At 48.3% G+C, this 18712-nt stretch overlaps 1 protein-coding gene across 7 annotated transcripts in view; it reads left to right on the top strand.

The window, feature by feature from the left end:
* Positions 1-304: 304 nt before the first annotated feature.
* The window catches only part of CSF1 (colony stimulating factor 1), a 42789-nt gene continuing 24381 nt past the window's right edge, over positions 305-18712 (top strand). For 6 of the 7 annotated variants that reach the window (XR_011168740.1, XR_011168742.1, XR_011168739.1 and 3 more), the window contains exons 1-8: positions 305-660; positions 5620-5742; positions 8893-8955; positions 10076-10252; positions 11124-11271; positions 12709-13736; positions 15379-15431; positions 15874-15935. Coding sequence is in view for 2 of the 7 variants with exons in the window: in XM_069090420.1 (XP_068946521.1) it covers positions 346-660; positions 5620-5742; positions 8893-8955; positions 10076-10252; positions 11124-11271; positions 12709-13736; positions 15379-15431; positions 15874-15922 (1956 nt within the window). In the remaining 5 variants the exon portion in view is untranslated. Of the gene's footprint in view, positions 661-5619; positions 5743-8892; positions 8956-10075; positions 10253-11123; positions 11272-12708; positions 13737-15378; positions 15432-15873; positions 15936-16936; positions 17808-18712 lie in introns of those variants that run through there. The other variant, XM_069090422.1, reaches the window with a different exon arrangement.

Here is an 18712-nt window from a genome sequence, read left to right as displayed (position 1 = left end):
GATAAATAATGAGCACGGATGACAATACCGGTTGTGCTAGGTAGACTTTATGTCGACGATTGAGTAAAAGAACTAAGTATGGGAGCTGGGAAGAGGGGAGCGAGAAGCGGGGGATGGGAGGCAGAGATGTAAAAGGCTCTGAGTTATTTTTACCAAAACTTGGGATCTCAGAACAGAAGCCTCAGAGGAAGAGCGAGACAAGAAGACAAAAAGTTAAGGGCTGAAGGGGGGAGGGGGGAGGGAAGAAGGGAGCGAAGAAGGGGGGGGGGGGGTAGGCGTGTGTGGCTGTGTGCGCCTATGCCTTCGCTAACTGGCCCCTTTCCAAGGTGATTTCCCATAAACCACATGCTCCGAGAGGCCGCTTTAAAAGGCCGAGCCCGCCTGGGCCAGTGGCGCTCAGCTCGGCTCCAGAAAGTGAAAGTTGGACTCGGGTCTCCGCTAGCCCCCAACCCCACAGAGCCGAGCCGAGCGTCGCTACTGGATTATCCCTCTCCTCGGCTTTCCGAGAGCCCTCTGGAGCCGGCCCCCCTGCGTCCTGCCGCCGGCCACTTAGGAGGGCGCTCTGCACGCCTCAGCAAGGGTCCGCTCGCTCCGACTCCGGCCCGGGGGACAGCAGCCCTGATGAGCCCACGGGGCACAAGCGGGAGCTGCCCACTCACGGTAAGCGCCGACTCCGGGCGCCTCTTCGGAGAGCCTCCCGGCCGCGGAGCTCACAGCTAGCCAAGGACTTGCTCGCTTCTCACTTGCCTACCATTTTTCTTCTCCCGCCCCTTCTTTCTTCCTTTGCTCTTTCCTAATTTCCCCTGATTCTGAGCAGCCACTGGCAGGGAACATGGGCGATACGCTCCTTTAGGGGTCTTTCTACTGTCCCCTCCTCCACCCCAGACCCCTTCTGCCACTGCCTTTTGCCGGGTTAACGCTGCTTTTTGATCATTTGGCTACAGGGGTGGCTTAAAGTTTGTGCAAAGTCCGAGAGACGCGGGGAGGTATTTATGTATCTCAAAGATGCTGGGTCTTCCCATTCTCCTGAGAGGAAAACGGTGGCACCAGGGCAGTGGGTAAGGAGGGCCTTTGGCTAATAGACTTAGGGTTTGGAACCCCTCCGCGTGGTTTGGGCTCTGCCCCAGACCACTGCTAAATAAGGTGTGTGTGTGTGGCGGAGGGGGGGGGGGTTCCGAAGCTCAACTCGCTCTCCTATTTTATCTGGCTTCCTGCCTGGTATCTTATCTTGGGGCTAAAGAAGCCAGACCGTTAGAAGGGGGACAGGGGCGGAAGGCCGCGGTGCTTGCAGCTGGAGCAAGCTTTGGTCAGCAGCCAAGTAAGCGCTTCCTAACTCATAGGATGCCCAAGTCGGTGCCAAGCAACCTGACTTCTGTAGCGAATAGAGGAGAAAGAGTTAAGGCAGGGAACTTCGTACAGGCAAGCAGGGACATGTTTCCAGGAGCTGGCTAGTCTGAGGGCGTTTGGGTCTCGTTGTGGCCCCCAAAGCTTGCCCCGCTAACTTCCTGAAGAAACAGATCTTTCATGGGACAGCTTAAGCCCTCTCACATTAGTTAGGTCTGGAAGTGTCTGGAGAAAGTGGAAATAAATGTTGGTCCAGTTAGGCTGCAGTTTAATGCAAAGAGGCAAGAGAAAGTGGGACTAGAGTGGGCACCGTTTAAGGATGTGCCAGAGAAAGGTTCTGGTAATCTTCCTTAGACACCCCCCCCCAAAAAAAAAGGCCAACCGAGCTCAGCTCTGCAAGCAGTGCGTTGGCAGACCAGCAGCCCAGGACTGAGAAGGAATGAAAAACTCCCAGGCTTCTTCTCACTGATAGGAGCATAGGGATGCTTACATGTAGATGGATTCCTGGTGGCTTATAAGAAAATTCTCTCTCAACCTCCCACCCTCCCCCCATTACTCTGATGAAGCTCTCTCTGGAGGACAGAACACAAAGGGGATGCCAATGGAGAACTGGGAGGGAAAAGAACAAGGAAGATCTGACAATAAATGGGAGAAAGGGATTGACGGAGCACAAGCATCCTGACTGAGAGGAAGAACAAGGATTGAAAGGGGAAGAGAGACAGAAAGATGGGGGTGGGATTGGAAGAGGTGAGGGGCAGAAAGGAGGCTGTGGGATAAGGTGAAAGGAGAGGAAGGAACTAGAAGTGGGATAGCATTCAGAGAAGCAAAGAAGGGAAACAGAATTAGAGGGAGAGGAAGGGGAGGAAAGAACCCAAATGAAGGATGGAAGGTCAGAGATTTTGAGGAGAGAGGTTGAAAGAGGATGTGCTGAAGGCTTCTTTCCACTTTGGCCTCAGCTGGGCTTCAAGTTGCTGTTCTGAAAGGGTGGATAGGGATACAGCTATCTGAGCCACTAGCCCTGCCTATAGCAGATTCCTTTCTGAGAAAGGGAGGTTGGGAGGGGAGAGGGAAGAGAGCTGGCCAGATGCAGGCTAGAAAGTTAACCCTTGGGTGCCCATTCACATTTTAGTAAAGGACAAATGCTGGAGGGTGGAGAAGCACTGGAGCTCCTTCAAATACATTCACTGCTGGCTTTGTTAGCAAAACCACAGCCACACTAAGGGCCAGCCCTGGCAGAAAGGAGGTAGTGGTTGCTTATAAATATGGGGGATGCTCCTCTATTCAATACACTGCCCCCCCAATTACTGCTATTACATAAATTTTATCAGAAACAGTTCATTTCGTTGAGGGCACTGCCCTCTCCCTATGGTCCTTTTCTAAAGTGCAAGTACCTCCTTGGAAGGTAGAGAATGATTGCCTGGCCTGCCAGTGGGACAGAGTATATCACAGAGATGGTGTGTTGTGTGGCAGAGAGAGCTCAGGACTTAGACTCAGGAAGATCTGAATTCAAAACCCACCTCAGAAAGTATCTGTGATCCCAGTCAAGCCACAGCCCTGGGCCTCAACTTTATCACTTGTAAAAATGAAGGGGATGGACTTAATGACCTTTGAGGTCCCTTCCAGCCCTAAATATTTGCTCCTATTTTTTTGGGGGGGGGAGATAAGATCTAGATTTAGAGCTCTAGGGAGCTGAGGTAGTGGTGGTGGCAGGGGGACATTGTTTATCATCTAACATCATAGATTTTTCAAGGGTCAGTTCTGATTGCCTTGTCAACCATCAATATCTCGAGCCTTTCCATAGCAGGGCCGTGCCTCGATATTCCTAAATCTTGAACAGAAATGTGTTCTGTCCATAACTACCCTTCTTTCCAGTTCCACTTTAAACTTTACCAAGTTAGTAACACTGAGAGCAACATCCCAGCTTCTGTTGATAACCCTGCCCTTCAGTAAAATTGTCCTTAGCCTGGGACGGGGTCATGGTGGCCATACCTTCTGCTTATGGTCTTACTTACTAAAATGAGCTCTGAGATTTCAGAATGCCAGATCTAAGATGCTGGTTCTAAAACCTGAAGAAGGGCATAAAGGGGGATTTGCTGGATCAGTCCCTGGCTCCTAATTTACTCCTGATCTACAGGATCATAAATTTAAAATTGGAAGGGACCTCAGAGGCCAACAAGTCTAATCCCCCTATTTGACAAATGGAGAGACTGAGGGAGGTTAAAGGGCTTGTCTAAGGTCACACAGCCAGTAAGTGCTAGGGATGGCATCACCTACAGGCTATGTGACCTTACTCTAAATGTCCATGGCATCTCAGTGTGCCAAGTGATTCTCGCCAAGTAGTGCCCTTTCTTCTAGTCATTCCTGTTCTGGGGTTGTCACCAACAATTGATCCTTTGGTTGTGTTATAACTACACTCACCTCTTGTCTATTTGAATCCTACCCATTCTTTAAAGGCCAGATCTTGTCCCATTTCCTCCATGAAGCCTTCTTGTTACATCCAGTGCATTTTCCTCTCTTTCTTCCCTAAATACCCATAGCACACAGTGAATCATATGTTTTGATACTTTTGGGGAAATCATCCTATGCTGGGTTTGCATAATTCTCTACATGTTTTTCTAACTTTCTCTGATTGTTTCATGTGCTTAAATTGTGTCTCCTCCATAGAGCTGCTGTGAGGATTAAATGAGATAACTTGTGCAAAGAGTGTTGCAAATTTTAGACTCTATAAATTCTGTCTGCTACTATCATCCCCTATGTTATAAAATTCAAGCCTTTCTTTCATTCTCTTTTGCCTTCTTTGCTTCTTTTCTTTAGCTCTGCCCTCATTTCTCACTATCTTATCTCCAGTTCCCTCTTTCTTTTCCTTTCAGCCCCTTCTTTCCCATCTCTTGCTCCTTCCACCCTTATCTTTTCCTCTAAGCCTTTTGATTGGGTCTTTGTCCATCCCTTCTGCCCTCATGCCCTTCGAATTTCTTGTATACCCTACAGCATATGCACTGTGCTGCACACATAGCTGAGGAGGGAGGAAGCGACCCGTCCCTCAGCTCCAGGAAAGTTCTCTGTCCAGCCCCAACATTTTATATTCCTGGGGCGGGGACAGTGGGACATACTAGTGGTCAGCTTGCTAGTTGTCAGGAAGGTCCACCAAAGAGTCCAGGGAAAGCCTTTGTGTCTTTCTTCCCAATCCCTACTTGGAGAAGGTGGAACCCAAGATAGAGGTAGGGAGAGATATCAGAGATCCAGAGAGATGGGAAGCTTGTGAGATTGAGAAGGATGCCAAAAGTTCCTTGTCTCCTGCCCAACTCTCATGGAGCATCTTCAGATGAAGAATGGTAGAAACAGGTGAGAACCCTCAGGGAACATGCTAGGGAGAAATCTGGGAGTGATAAGAAAGGAAGCTCAATGTGATAGATTCCAGCTAAAGAATGGCCCAGGGAGCCTGCCACCTCTGGTTGTGATTAATCTGTTGGGTTGGGTCTGATGGCACACCCATTGCCCTGGGGTCTCTGGCAAGGGGACTGATTCCACAATGAAAGTAAGTCTAGACAATAATATTTTCCAGGGGAAGAGCCAGAGGCTATCCTGGAATGGGCAAAGTAGAGAAAAAGAGAGGAGGGTTGGTGTGGGAAAATATTCCAGGCTCTCCAGGTCAAAAACTAGAGTAGGACCTGGGTCTTAGGGGGCTGGGACATCTGTCAGTTACTAAAGTCACAAAATACCTAGCACTGTTCTAAGTGTTTGAGAACAAAATAAAGGATATACATAATATATATAAAATAAATAATACATATACATACAAAGGATATACATAATACATATAAAATAAATATAAAATAAAAAGAATAAACTCTTATCTTCAAGGAGCTTTCTCTTAATGAGAAAGATAAGATAGACTTATAGACTTATCTATGACTTGTCATAGGTAGACCCCAATGGAATTAAGCATGGGTTGGGCTTATCTGGGCAATTTAACTGGCTTTGGAACTGTAGTTAAAGAAGGGGGGAAGGGGACACATGTAACATGGATGTGCAGAGTGAGGCTACAAAGGCATAGGGAATTTGGTTTTGTGGGAACCAGATATTTTGGAGGTGGGGGGAGCAAGAAACTGATCCTACAGTCACTCAGTTTCTGAGGAAGACAAGATTTCAGGGGTGACTAAGGAGCAAGGCTGAGACTGATCCCAGAGTGGAGGTTGGGTAGAAAACCTCAGGTCTTAACTCCTAGAAAGGATGTAGGATCCCTTCTTGAATCTCCCTTGGTCTTCTCTATTTCAGACATGGCTGGGTTCTTGGCTTCTGCTGGCTTGTCTCCTGGTGGCCTGGAGCTTTCCCTCTCATGGACCAGAAACTTGTAACCGTCACATTATGGAAAGACACATAAGGATGCTGCAAGAACTGGTAAGTGTATGCCCAGGCTCTCACCTCCACTCCAACCTCCTTCACCCTTTCCCTTGGGAAATTGGTGTAACTGTAGAATGGGGGATGGCGGGAGCAGGTCTAAGGGAAGAGGAGCTCTAGGGTAGAGAGAGGCAGGTGAAGACAAGTCCTTACCCCTCTTCCCTTCCCCCTCATCTTATGGGAAGGGAGAGGAAGGAATTGCAGCAAAGGAGGCATGCACACCTTGAGCTTGGGGTCAGGATGTGAAGGTGGTAGATGGCAGAGGTAGAGGAGGTGGGAGAAGAGAACCCAACTGTATGTTAAGGCAAAAGTCCTAGAGCCATAATTTGGGTGGAGTGACAAACTGGGCTTTGTCCCAGGGCTCCCACTTTAGGGAGTGCTGACAGCACCAGTCTGTCCTCTACATAAAAACAACAGAGCATAGTGCCTGGTTATTGAGAATAACTGGTTAAAATAGGAGGTTAGCTCCCTCAGGTTGTCCTGCCTCACCCCTTCCCCACCATCCCTGGCATCTGTTTCTCCCTACCTCTCATTTTCTCAGCCCCTACCCCAAGCCCACCAACTGAGAGGATCAAGTTACAAAAAGTTCTAGTTACAATTTCAAATTGTCAATTATTTGTGAGGCTTGACTTTCCCCTGGCTTTGCTGAGGACCAGGGGGAGAAGGGACCCCTGAGCCTTGACAACCTGTGCCCCTGTGTACAATGTCCTGAAGATTGCCTAACCCTCATCATTGACTTAGTTAATGATTGCCCAGGAAAATAACCCCAGGACTTCAGCAAACATTTCTGGCCCTTTCTCTGCCTCAGCAGAATGTCTTCCAGGAGGGAATTTCCTAGGGCCACCAAGGGGTAATTACTTCACACTGACATGCAAATGTTGCCCCCAGGATGGACCCAAATGTACACTGGCCTGGTACTAGCATTCCTGCCCTGGAAGACATAATTTTCGATCTGTGATGAAAGGGAAGGAGGGATGTAACATGGATGTCAGGAGGCAAGAAAGCTCTCAGATAATACTTCTAGAGGAATTCCTATGTTCTAGTAAAAATGCACTGGATCTAAAGTCAAAGAAGCTGAGTTCAAATCTTGACTCTCCCACTTCTTATCTCTGGGACTTTGGGCAAGGCCCTTCACCTTTTGGGACCTCAGTTTCCTCATCTCTAATGTGAAAGGTTCAGATAAGGTGATTTCTAAAGTCCCTTCCAAGATGATCTCAGTATCTTCCTCCACTCCCTAGTTCTCTCTTTGGGTTTTAGGAGCCAGGGCACCCCTCTAAAATCCAGAGTCTTCTCCCATTGGTTCTTGAATCTAAAGGACCCTCAGAAATCATATGGTCCAACCAATGGATGATGAACAAGAATTGGAACAGACAGATGTTGTACAGTCAGGTGTGATATGCTGTCCTTGTGGCCACAATAGGACTTCCACAGGGCTGAGGGTGGGGCCCAATCCAGAGGGAGTGTGTGGCCATTGTTTATGAAGTCAGGCTCTAGGGTACCAAGTAGGGTGGAAATTAGGCTGGGTCTCATTTTTACCATTCTACAGGTTCTTTGGATCTGACTCCCCACAAACTCCCCCTTCTGCAGATCCTCCCCGTCCCTGGAATTCCAGAACGGCAGCACTAACCTCTGTTTTTTAGGTGATACCCAAAGAGACTTGCTCTCTGGGCCTCCAGAAAAGCTGCCCCTCACTCCTAGATGTGGGAGATGAAAAGAAAGGGTCTCTTGTCCTACTCTTCTTCCCCGAGGATGAGCATAAACCTGAAGGGAAGGCCTTGCTCCGGGTACGACAGACCCTGGCCCCTTCTTGGCTCCATTTTCCCAGTGGGTCCTTCTGTACCTTCAGTGAAGTTTCATTGCTAGGGTTGTGCTAGCTTCCTGAAGAGGAAAACCTATAGCACAGAGAAGATGCTAGGGAGAGACCAGGACATCTTTCCCCCCTATATTAACACACGAGTTCCTATATATAGATCCCCTGAAGGACTAGGAGGGCCTCTCTCCTCCAGGTTTTAGTCTCGTGACTTTGCCAATGTCCTATTCCTCCTCCCTAGGGGCCCCCAAACATTTATGAGGAATCACAATTGAAGACTATGCACCTTCTCCCTTCCCTTTTTTTTTTCTTTTCCCCAAAAGATGGCATTCTCTTCCTCTTTCCACCTCCCTTTTCTTCACCCTTGTAAATACTAAAACGTATTTATAGGATTTTAGGATTTAGAGCTAGAAGGAACCTGAGAAATAATCTGACCTACTCCTCCCCATTAGGGGTGTGTGTGTGTGTGTGTGTGTGTGTGTGTGTGTTTATAGTTAAGGAAACCAAGACCTAGCATGGGTTGGCATCCTGCTCAAGGTCACCCTGGTAGTGAGGAGGAGAAGAAGGATTTGAACCTAGGGGCTCTGATCCAAATCTTCAAGTCAACAGACTCTCAAAAGCACATTTTGTTTGTCAGGCATTATGGGGATGCAAAGATAAAAATGAAAGTGTCTCTGCCCTCAAGAGGCTTGTATTCTATAGGGGGAGACCCTGTGCACACAATATAAACAAATAAATATATAGAAAATAAGCACAAGGCAATTTAGAGGGGAGGGACCAGCATCTGAGGGTGGGGAGAGGGGGAGGTATGGGGTCAGGAAAGGACTTGTGTTTGAGAAGAGATTCAGAGGAAACTTGGCATTCTAAGAGGAAGAAGTGAAAAGAGTACAGCCCATGCAAAGACACAGAGATGAGAGATGGAGTGTTGTATGTAATCCAAGAATTGGGGGAGGGAGCACTAGCAACTGGGGCGGGGGGAACCAGAAAATGTCTCTGATTAGAGATGGCCCTTGGGCTGAGCTCTAAGGGGCTCCACCACTAGCAGTAAGCTGGCCTCTGTCCCCATCCATAGCTCCCCCTCTCTCTTCACAGCCCCAGTGGCCAACTTGGCCTGGGGAGACTCTGAGGGGAGAGAGGGCAAACCCCTCCTGCCCAGTGACCTGCCACCTCAAACAGCCCAGGGCAGTGCCAGGCGCCGAGTCTCCCAGAGCACCTGTGGAAGCATGGAGTCAGTGGGTGCTGTTTGTGTTCAACCCTCCTGCCTTCGGGAGTTACGCTCTGGACCTCCTCCAGTTGCAGGGTCAGGCTGAGATCTGATCTGCCGGCTCTGTCTGTTTCAGATTGACAGCCAGATGGAAACCTCCTGCCACATTACCTTTAAGTTTGCAGACCAGGACCAACTGGTGAGTGACATCGGCCAGCTCTCCCTAATCATGCCCCTCTCCCCAGCTTAGCAGAGCAGCCTAGAGCACGGTGTCCCTCCCCTGCAGCAGGTCTGGTGCTATAGGGCTTAACATCAGATCCCTGCTATTCTCTCACTTGAGATACTAGAAAAGAAACAAATGCAGGTTATTCTCTAGGCCATGGAGCGGGGGCAGCGTTGCTGCCTGGGAACTATTTTACCTGAGACTAGAGGACTACCAAGGATTCAAGAGCTGAGGAGTTCTTGAGGCTCTGAGGGCTGAGGGAGACAAGCCCCTAGACTGTTACATTGGAATCCATCTAGAGGCTGGGTTTTTTTTTTTTGTCCTGATCTCTTTTTGGTGTATGGGCCCAGTTAGCAAATCTGGCTGCTTGGGGGAGAGGGGCGTGGAGAGAGGGGAGAGAGAGACAGAGAGATGGTGAGAGACAGAGAGACATAGAGAGACAGAGATAGAGAGAGACAGAGACAGAGAGAGAAGATGAAGGGAAAGAGGGAGGAGAAAGAGAAAAGAAGGAAGGTGAAAGGAATGAAGGGAAGGAGGGAAGGAAAGGCAAGGAAGAAGAGGGAGGAAAGAAGGGAAAGAGAAATGCCAAAAGAGGAGGAATAGGGAGGACAAAGTGACAGAAAAAGAAAGAGAAGGAGAGATAGTGATGGGAAGAGGAAGGAGAGATAGGAAGAGTGATGGGAGAGAGGGTAAAAAAAAAGCAAGATATAAAGGAAGGAGTGGGAGAGAGAAGAGAGAGAGAGGAGGGAAGAGGGAAGAGGAAGAAGTCAGAGAAATGGAGAAAAAAACAATGGAGAGAGGAACTTGAAAGAGAGACAGAGAGGGAAAGAGAAGAGGGGAGAGGAGGAGGAGGGAGAGAGATATAGAGAGACATAGAGCAGACAGGGAGAGAAGAAAGACAGATTGGGGAAAAGAGAGGGAAAAACAGAAAGAGAGGGGGAGGGAGGGAGAGAGGATAGAAAGAAAGAGAGGAGGAAAGGGGGGAAGGGAAGAAGGATGAAGAGGGAAGAGGGAGGGAAAGAGAAGGTTGAGGGGAAGGACCTGGGTTTTGGGCTCTGCTGTTCCCAGAAACAATTTTCAGGCTCATGTTTTTCAGAAAGATTCCATCTGCTACCTTAAGAAGGCATTTCCCCTGATCCAGGACATTTTTGAGGAAGTCATTCGCTTCAAGGACAATTCTCTCAATTACAATACCTCCAGGACGCTGCATGAGCTCTACCTGAATTTGAGGGATGATGGGTGTGTCACCAGGGAGCATGAGACCACAGATGAGGTTGGAGCTGCGGCCTGTTCCATGCCTTTACCATCCCTCCCATCCCCTTCAGTACCCACAAGTGGTAGAACAAGCAAGGGGGAGGGGGGCAGGGGAGGGGAGAGGTCTGATGGTGGGAGAGGTAAAATGGACCCCAAGAACAAGAGAAGGGGGCTTGCAGGGACAGGCCATCTCCATTGGAAAGAGATCCCTCTCTGGGAGACAGGTCCAACTTGGCTCTTGGCCTCATTGAAGACTGAGGAATGTTAGGGATCCTCTCTGATTCTGCTAGGCAGTCTAACTCTGGGGCCATGCTCTTTAAGAGTGAGGTGATTAAAGCTTTGGGGTAGATACTCCCTGGCTTTCCCTCCCCTATGTTCCTCCTTTGCACCCACCAATTCCCTGCCATGGCCATGCTTCCTCCCCTCCCCAATATTGTACACCTGTTTCTGAGGAATGCTGGCAGAGGAATGAGGAAATTAAAGGGAAAAGGCTCAGAGGGAAGCAAACCAGTCCCTGGCCTGGGCCCTCAGCTCTCTCCAGGTCTTGGCCTCCTCTTCTTCCTTCAACCCCGGTAGTGTTCCTCTGGCCCCTAAGTGCTTTTTTTCCCTCCCATTCTTTACATCGGGCAGGGAGGCTGCTAGAGCCTTGGGGCTCCTCAGCCTACAGCTGTAGGGTGGTGGGTGAGTCCAGCTCCTAGATGCCTACAGCCATCTCCCCTGATGCACAATCTCTAGCCTGGATAGCCAGTGGAGTTATTTCCCTCATCCAGCCAATGGTTCCTCTTTAGTCAGAGAAAGAGGCAGGAAAATGGGTCAAAGAGAGGGGGGAAGATCTCTGTACAACACCTTCCTCAAGATGTCTCCTTTCTCTTCTCTCTCCCCACCCCCAGGCCTGTGTTAAGACTTTCAATAACACCCCAGTTCAGATATTGGAGAAGGTCCAAAATATCTTTGTGGAAACCAGGAGACTCCTTAATAATGATTGGCGTGTCTTCGACCGTGATTGCACCAGTAGTTTTGACAAATGTGGCAACTCAGGTAAGAGAGGGCTAGGAGATGCCAGAGGAGGGGGATGGGAGATGAGGAATGGGGACTGGGAGGCAAGAGAAGGACCTCAGAGGGTCAGGGGGCTTAGGGATCCCCAGGGGGTGGGGGCAGGTCAGAGCAGTACCTGGATGACTTAGTAGCCCTGGGGCAGTGACTCCACCTGAGCTCATGTGTGTGCATATGAACATATGTGTGTGGGGTGGTTTTTTTATGTGCTCCTGGGCATTAACAGTCAAATGTGCTTTCAGTCTGTGCACACACGTACACATGCTTGCTTGTCTATGCATCTACAGATCTGATGGGCTCAGGGAGTTGGAATTTTGAGGCTGAAGTATGGAGGGGGTAGGGGGTGCACCTGGCACCTGTGTGTGCACAGCCTTGTGTGGGTCATGGCTAGAGGTGCTTGGATGAAGACATGGGGTTCAGGTGAGAGCAGGCTCCAGGAGTCAAGGTCCTTACCCTGGGAACCCTGCTAGAAATTCCCTGGGATGTAGATGATACTGGAAAGCCTCCACCCTCACCCCTGCCCAGGGAAGCCTTTCCTCAACCTCCCCAAAGTGCAGGTGTCAGCTTTAGGGTGAAGTCAGGATGAGGGGGGAGTGTCACTTTGAACTCCGGCCCAGCATACGTGTGCCCTTTCTGTCCTCGTCGCCATGTCCCAATGTCATGCGTGCCAGCTTACCACGCCTGTCCTTGTTCCCTGTCTCAGCCAGTGCCTCTCTGGTCTCTGTCAGAGATGGGCACTGACCCTTACTACTCCGCCAAATTCTAGGGCCCCTTCCTAGGAGTGGCCACAGCCTCACGCTTCCTGGTGATGGCTAAGCACATGTCACAATGCTCCAGCGGGCCTGGGCCTCAGGCTTTCTCACTTGGGCTCTGGCCTGTCCCTTCATACTGACTGGCCAGCCAACCTTTCCCTCTTGTTCTCTTTCCCCCCTGGGTTCCATGAGCCCATCTCTCTGCTCTCTGGTCTGCATGCAGTGCTCTGGGCTCTGGGTGTGAGTGCCTGGCTTGGAGACCATTTCTCAACCTCTCTCATCTGGCTGCCTTAAATCTGTGATTTGGCACTTAGAATCTCAGGGTGACTGTGGTTCTGTGCTAGCTGTTCCCATAATACTGCCCTCCCTCTTAACCAACTCTAGCATTCTTTCTACCTTACCTGTCTCCTCCAAAGCCTGCTTTCCTTGTTCTCTGGTAACTGAACTTAACTGTTCCCATCTTTGTTTCTGGATGGGGCATGTCCAATTGGCATCCTCTTCCCTTTTCCCTTCTCAGTAACCTAGATGCTGAGTAGGGTGGTGGTGAGGGGACCCCCAGCTTCATTCTCCCTTTCTTGGCACCCTTTGGGAAAGCTGTGCTATAGGCTGGTGACTCTATCTCCCCTCCCCTCCCTCTCTCTCTCCCCCTTTCTCCCTGTGGTTCTTTCAGATGTGGTGACCAAGCCTGATTGCAACTGCCTGTCCCCCAGAACCACCCCTAGCAGTAAGCTGGCCTCTGTCCCCATCCATAGCTCCCTCTCTCCCTCCACAGCCCCAGTGGCCAACTTGGCCTGGGGAGACTCTGAGGGGACAGAGGGCAAACCCCTCCTGCCCAGTGACCTGCCACCTCAAACAACAGCCCAGGGCAGTGCCAGGCGCCGAGTCCCCCGGAGCACCTGTGGAAGCGTGGAGTCAATGGAGACCACGGGCACACTCTCTGCTTCCCAGTCCCTGGTGGGATCTGAGATGGAGCCCGGGAGCAACAAGTCTCCCCCTGACTTGTCCGATTCCCCTAGGATAAAGGGCCTTCTCAACTCTGAACTCGACACTGACTCAGCTCTAGGGGATGCCTCAGGTGATGTCAGCCCTGGGTCTCAAGAAACAGAGGCTCCCCTTTTCCTGTTGGGAGGGGGCCCTATCCAGACAGGGACCCCAGATCCAGATGAGCTTCTCGCCACTCCCTCGACGCCTGTTCTTGCACAGGGACGGCTGGCCCAAGTGAGGAATGACCACCTGCAGGATGAGGGCAGTAACCCATTGGCTGGCCAGGCCAGAGATTATTCATCAGAGGAGATGGATGGAGGTATCCAGGGCCTGGGCTCACCCACTACCCAGCTGCTGCACTCTGAGGAAACCCAGGCCATCTCCAGCCTCCCTGCTCAGCCTGGTTTCCCCAGAAGCCTCTCCTGGGGCATTCCCCGACCCCAAGAGGAGCTGGTGGGCAAGAGAAGCACTAGGGTCCGGAGGAGCCCTGCCAAGCTGGAAGGAGGAAGAGGAGGCCAAGGTTTGGAGAGAGGCAAGGGCCCAGGCGGGGCCCCCAAGGGCTTTAACTCGCTTCCTTTGACTGACACAGGCCCCAAGAGGCAGAATGTGGAAAGCCCTGAACTTCAGCCCCGGGGCTTTTTCTTCTATGTAACCAGCATTCTCCTGGTCCTCCTAGCAGTGGGCGGCCTCTTGCTCTACAGAAAGAGGCAGAGGGTAAGAGAGAGGAGGGCAGTTTGGAAGGGGGGAGGGGATGGGGCATGTGTTTGAATTAGGGTCAATGTTGGATTTTAGGGTGATGTTTCATTTGGGATCAAAAGCTGGACCGGGGTTAAATTATGAGAAATGTTGGGGTGAGGATTTAGGCTGTGGCTAATATCAGGGTTTGAGTGCTTAAGGGCTGTGCTGGGGTTCTTTAGACAATAGGAGAAATAGGATTAGACAGAGTAAGAGGGACCTTAGAACCAAAACAAGAACTGATGTTCTTCTTAAGTACAGGACTAATCATCTTGAAAGGAAGATGGAATACAGATGTATATTCATAGAATCATGAACTTAGACTTGGGAGAGACATTAGAGATGAGAAGAGGAGAAATCTACGGGCAACTAGATCAATAAATCAAAAAGCACTTATTAAGCACCTACTGTGCACCAGGCACTGTTTTAGGGATACAAATACAGAGAATGAAATGATTCCTACTTGCTAGGAGCTTATCCTCTGACAGAGAAGACAGCAAATACACATAGAAGAAAGAGGGGAAGACTTCCTCAAAAAAAGGCCGCCCCAAATACCAAAGATAAGAGGGTGGTCAGAAAACTCAGGTGTGACAAGGAACTCAATGATACTGAAGACAGAGAAGAAACAGTTGGGTTTAAGTGACAGGTTATTAGAGGTCTTAGTGGGTACGACTTTTATGGAAGGGTGGAAGAAGAATCTGGGTAATAATAATAGCTAGCTTTTATATAGCCCTTTAAGATTTGCAAACCACTTTACAAATATTATCCCATTTTATCCTCAAAGCAACCCTGGGCAGTAGGTGCTGTTGTTATCCCCATTTTACAGAGGACAAAATTGAGGCAAAGTTTAAGTGACTTGCTCAGGGTCACACAGCTAAGTCTCTGAGACTGGATTTGAACTCAGATCTTCCTGATTCTAGGTTCAACATTATCTACTGTGCCACCTAAGTGCCCAATGAGAGACTCTCAAAAAGAGTTGGATAGGCAGCTTATCTGAAAGGTTTTGAGATGATTAGCATGAAATAGAGGAGGATCTGGAGGGAATGAATGGGGGTGAGCATCAGCATCATCAGATGTATTGACATGCTAGCAATAGAGAAGGGGAGATAATAGCAAGAGAGAGATGGCATGAAAATTGGAGTTGAGATCCCTGGTATGGGAACCAGTATAAAATGGGAGCTAGGGGTGCAAAGCAGGATGGGAAGCCCAAAACTGGGGTCAGAAAATAAAAGGACAAGGACTACTATGGGACCATCCATCTGTACAAATTCTGGACACTCCTCTGGCAGGCAGGTAGGCAGCGTTAGGTTCTAGGTAGGTGGGGTTAGAGCTCTGACAAAACTCTTCAGGTCTTGTACAAGAAGAGTCTGAGAGGGATGACACTGGCTAGAGGTATGGGGCAGAGATAGCACAATGTCCAGGGCTTGTCCAGGTGGGAGTTCATCCTATCCTCTCCAACCCTCTCCCCATATGAGCTGGTATGCTGAATGGATGATGGGAGGAAACTTGGGAGTTCTTCATCCAGTTCTCTTAGAAGATGGGGAATGGGAAAGGGATTCTTTTCCCCTTATTCTGCCCTTGTCCTCTACCCTAAACTAAGCCTGTTATTTCCTTCCTCCAGAACCTCCAGGAGTTACAGCCAGCAGAAACGCCCATGGAGCAGCCAGAGAGTAGGTGAGTTTGAACATCTCTGTGACTTGGGGTTGGGCACTTAGAAGAACCCTAGGTATACGCATGGGGAGGTTGGGCTATGCCTGGCTGTGCTTTTTCTAGATTTAGAGAAGAGGCCCTTATCTTGAATGCTGTTGCTTATTCAGGGGATTCACTTGTTTGACTCTGGGAACCCCCTGTTCAGTAATGTGGGGTGATTTGTGTATTGTGATGGGGGGAAGGGGAAGGGAAGAGGGAGACCATACTATGCTGCCTTCCCAAATAGCTGTACCCTTTGGGTCAGGAGTCTACAGCTTTTTTGCTGGCTGTCCCCAAGGATGTCCCAATATTCTGGGTCCTTTGAATTTAACAATGGCTAATGGGAGTGGTTTGTTCAGTTGCACCCACTGGTCCTGCTGTCCCTCTGCCAGTGCTGAAATGTCATCTCATCCTTTTCTTCTTCCAGAAGCCCCCTGAACCAGGAAGAGGACAGACAGGTGGAGTTGCCAGTGTAGAGGTCGTAATGAGGTGAGGACCTGGCTTTGAGTTCATCCTATCCTCGCCGCCCCTCTCCCCACATGAGCATTCACACACTACTCATTATTATCAGTGGCACCCCAATCCCTTCCCCACATTTTTGACTCTCCTTTATCTCCCTTTGTCTTCTTGTTTCCAGTCTATCACCAAGTTCTGCTGAGTCTTTTAAATTTTCCCTTTTCTCATAGCCATCATCCTAGACTCAGTCATTATTGCCTCTTGCATGAATCTCTGCCAAAGATTTCCCTTTGCTCTTTTGGCTGACAGTTCCATTCCCAATTTCCTATTCCCTCATATCCAAACAGCAGCTAAAATAACATTCCTCAAGAACTACTTCTATCATATCTTTACCCTGCTTAAGAGTTTCTAGCAGCTTCATATTGCCACCTTTATGAAATCTTTAACCACCCTCCCTTCCTCTGTAGATATATCTCACCAACTTCATTTTTTCCTCTCTTCAACCCTACAAAATTCCTCCACTCCAGCCAAACTAATATGCTTGTATCTGCCCACATGTGATTTGCTCATTCCCAACTTCATGCCTTTAAAATTATAGCAACTTAAAGCTGGAAAGGACCTTATAGTTTCTATATAGTCTAACCTCCCTCCCTATGCAGAAATCTTTTCTGCAATACCCTTGACAGATGGTCATGCAGTCAGTGTCTCCTTGAATACTTCTAGTGACCAGGAGTTTGTAAGGCAGACCATTACATTGTTGAATAGCTGTAGTTATTGTAAAGTTTAGAAGAAAGTTTTTTCCTTAAATTAAGCCAAAAACCTACCTCCCTGTGACTTTTCTTTCTTTGGGCCCAATTCTGTCCCCTTTAAAGCAGTAATGAATAAACTTATTCTGTCTTCCAATTGATAAATATTTCAAATATTTAAAGACAGTTATTATATCTGTCCCCTCCTCTCCCACTCAAATGCTAAATGCTCTTACCCATGCTAAATGTCAATTTTCTCAAACATTTTTTATTTTATATGGTTTCCAGACCCATTATCCTTCTCTGGACATAGTCAATGTCCACCTTCAAATATGGCACCCAGAACTTCACAGATGTGGTCTGATCACCTCAAAATATAAAAGGACTATTGCTTTTCTTGATCTGGACATTAACCTTCCACTCAGGCTATATTAAGAAAAATATAAGTTTTTAAAGCAACTATGCCACACTATTACTGGCCAACTAAAACCTGGCTTTTTCCCCTATGAACTGTTGTTAAGATAAGCCTCCCTCATCCTACATTTGGGCAATTGATTTTTTTAGCCTAAATACAGAACTTTACTTTTATGTCTATTCAGTTTTTTCTCATTAGTCTCAGCATAAAGTTCCAATCTCTTAGGATAAATTTTGAATTTTCATTCTATTATCCATTCTACCAATTATTCCTTCCAGCTCTGTTTATCCACAGATTTAATAAGCTTACTCTCCATGTCTTTATCCAAATCTTTGATCAAAATGTCGCACTTCCTTTCCTTCTACGTGACTCCCCTTTCTATTGCCAATCTGTCTCTCACCTCCTTTAAAACCAGATTCAAAATGCCCCTTCTACAAGAAAACGTCCCTGATTGAGCCCACTGACACTAATTGTTCCTTTATTTCATGTCCCCCCAGAACTTATGTATTCACTTGATACTGTATCAATTTGCTCTCATTTTGAATGTTACTTTGTAAATGTTTTGTAATGGATATTCTATGTGTAATATTTTTCTATCTCTTCAAGTAGATTGTAAGCTCCTTGAGGGTAGAACCTCTCTTTTCTCTTTTTTTTGTACTCTTTCTGACCCAAGTGCCTAGTAGAGGGCTCTAGTGAACACTCAATAAATGTTATTGACTGGCTGACTTAGGGCAAGTCACTTAACCTCTTTGAGTTTCACTTTCCTCATCTGTAAAATAAGGAGGTTGGACTAAATGATCCCACCCCACTGTAATGTCCTGTGATTCTATGACTGGCTCATTGACTCACTAACTGGGAGTACCCTTTGATGTTACTGACATATGCCTGTGTCAATATCTGAGTGTGGAGAGTCCAAGGGGATAGCATTAGAAATGTTAGAAACATGGCAAATATTCAAAGCCATCGGGAGTAAAAAAAAAATAGCCAGTGAGGGCTCCCTGTTCATAGTAAAATTGTGGGTTCCCATGGTCTTTCCTTCCTATCCCTTTCCCTCCCCAACAATAAGGTGATAGTAATAAGAGTACTGATGATGAATGAACAGGGGTCTGTGGGGGATAATATTGCTCAATACCTACCCCCAAACCCTCCTTAAACAGCTCTTTAAACCTTCCTGTTCTCTTGGTTTACCAGCTTGGTTTTTCCCTACTCCATGCCCCAGCCCTGCCTTTTCTCAGAGTTATCACTCACAAGATTCTGTCCCCATGGACTCAAGATAAGCCTTGGGATGGGGTTGGGGGAGCATGGGAGCTCCAGCCAAACCCTTAGGCCAGTGGATCTTTCCCTCAGGTAACTCCTGGGCCTGCTGCCAGCATCCTTGGGACACTCCGTGCTAGTCCCAACATGATTGTTTTATCTTCTTGCACAGTCTGCTTCTTGATCTCAAAACATTCCAACCATAAGGGACCTAGAGACTGGGGCATGAGGAAGTGGGACTTACCCAATATGTCAGATCCCAGCAGTGTTGGTGTCTTGGCCTGATCTTAGTCTGACTTTTATCCAATTTATGATACCATTTGGTTTCCAGTGCAGAACCCCCTGATAGGAAAAGAAGAGGGGATGGGCAGACACTGTGGTCCCATCTCTCCCCC

Source organism: Petaurus breviceps, unplaced genomic scaffold (genome assembly GCF_028583685.1).
Source record: "Petaurus breviceps papuanus isolate PSGF00001 unplaced genomic scaffold, PetGlider_PUasm1.0 186, whole genome shotgun sequence".
Lineage (NCBI taxonomy): Eukaryota > Metazoa > Chordata > Mammalia > Diprotodontia > Petauridae > Petaurus > Petaurus breviceps.
This window is presented reverse-complemented; position numbering and strand designations above follow the sequence as displayed.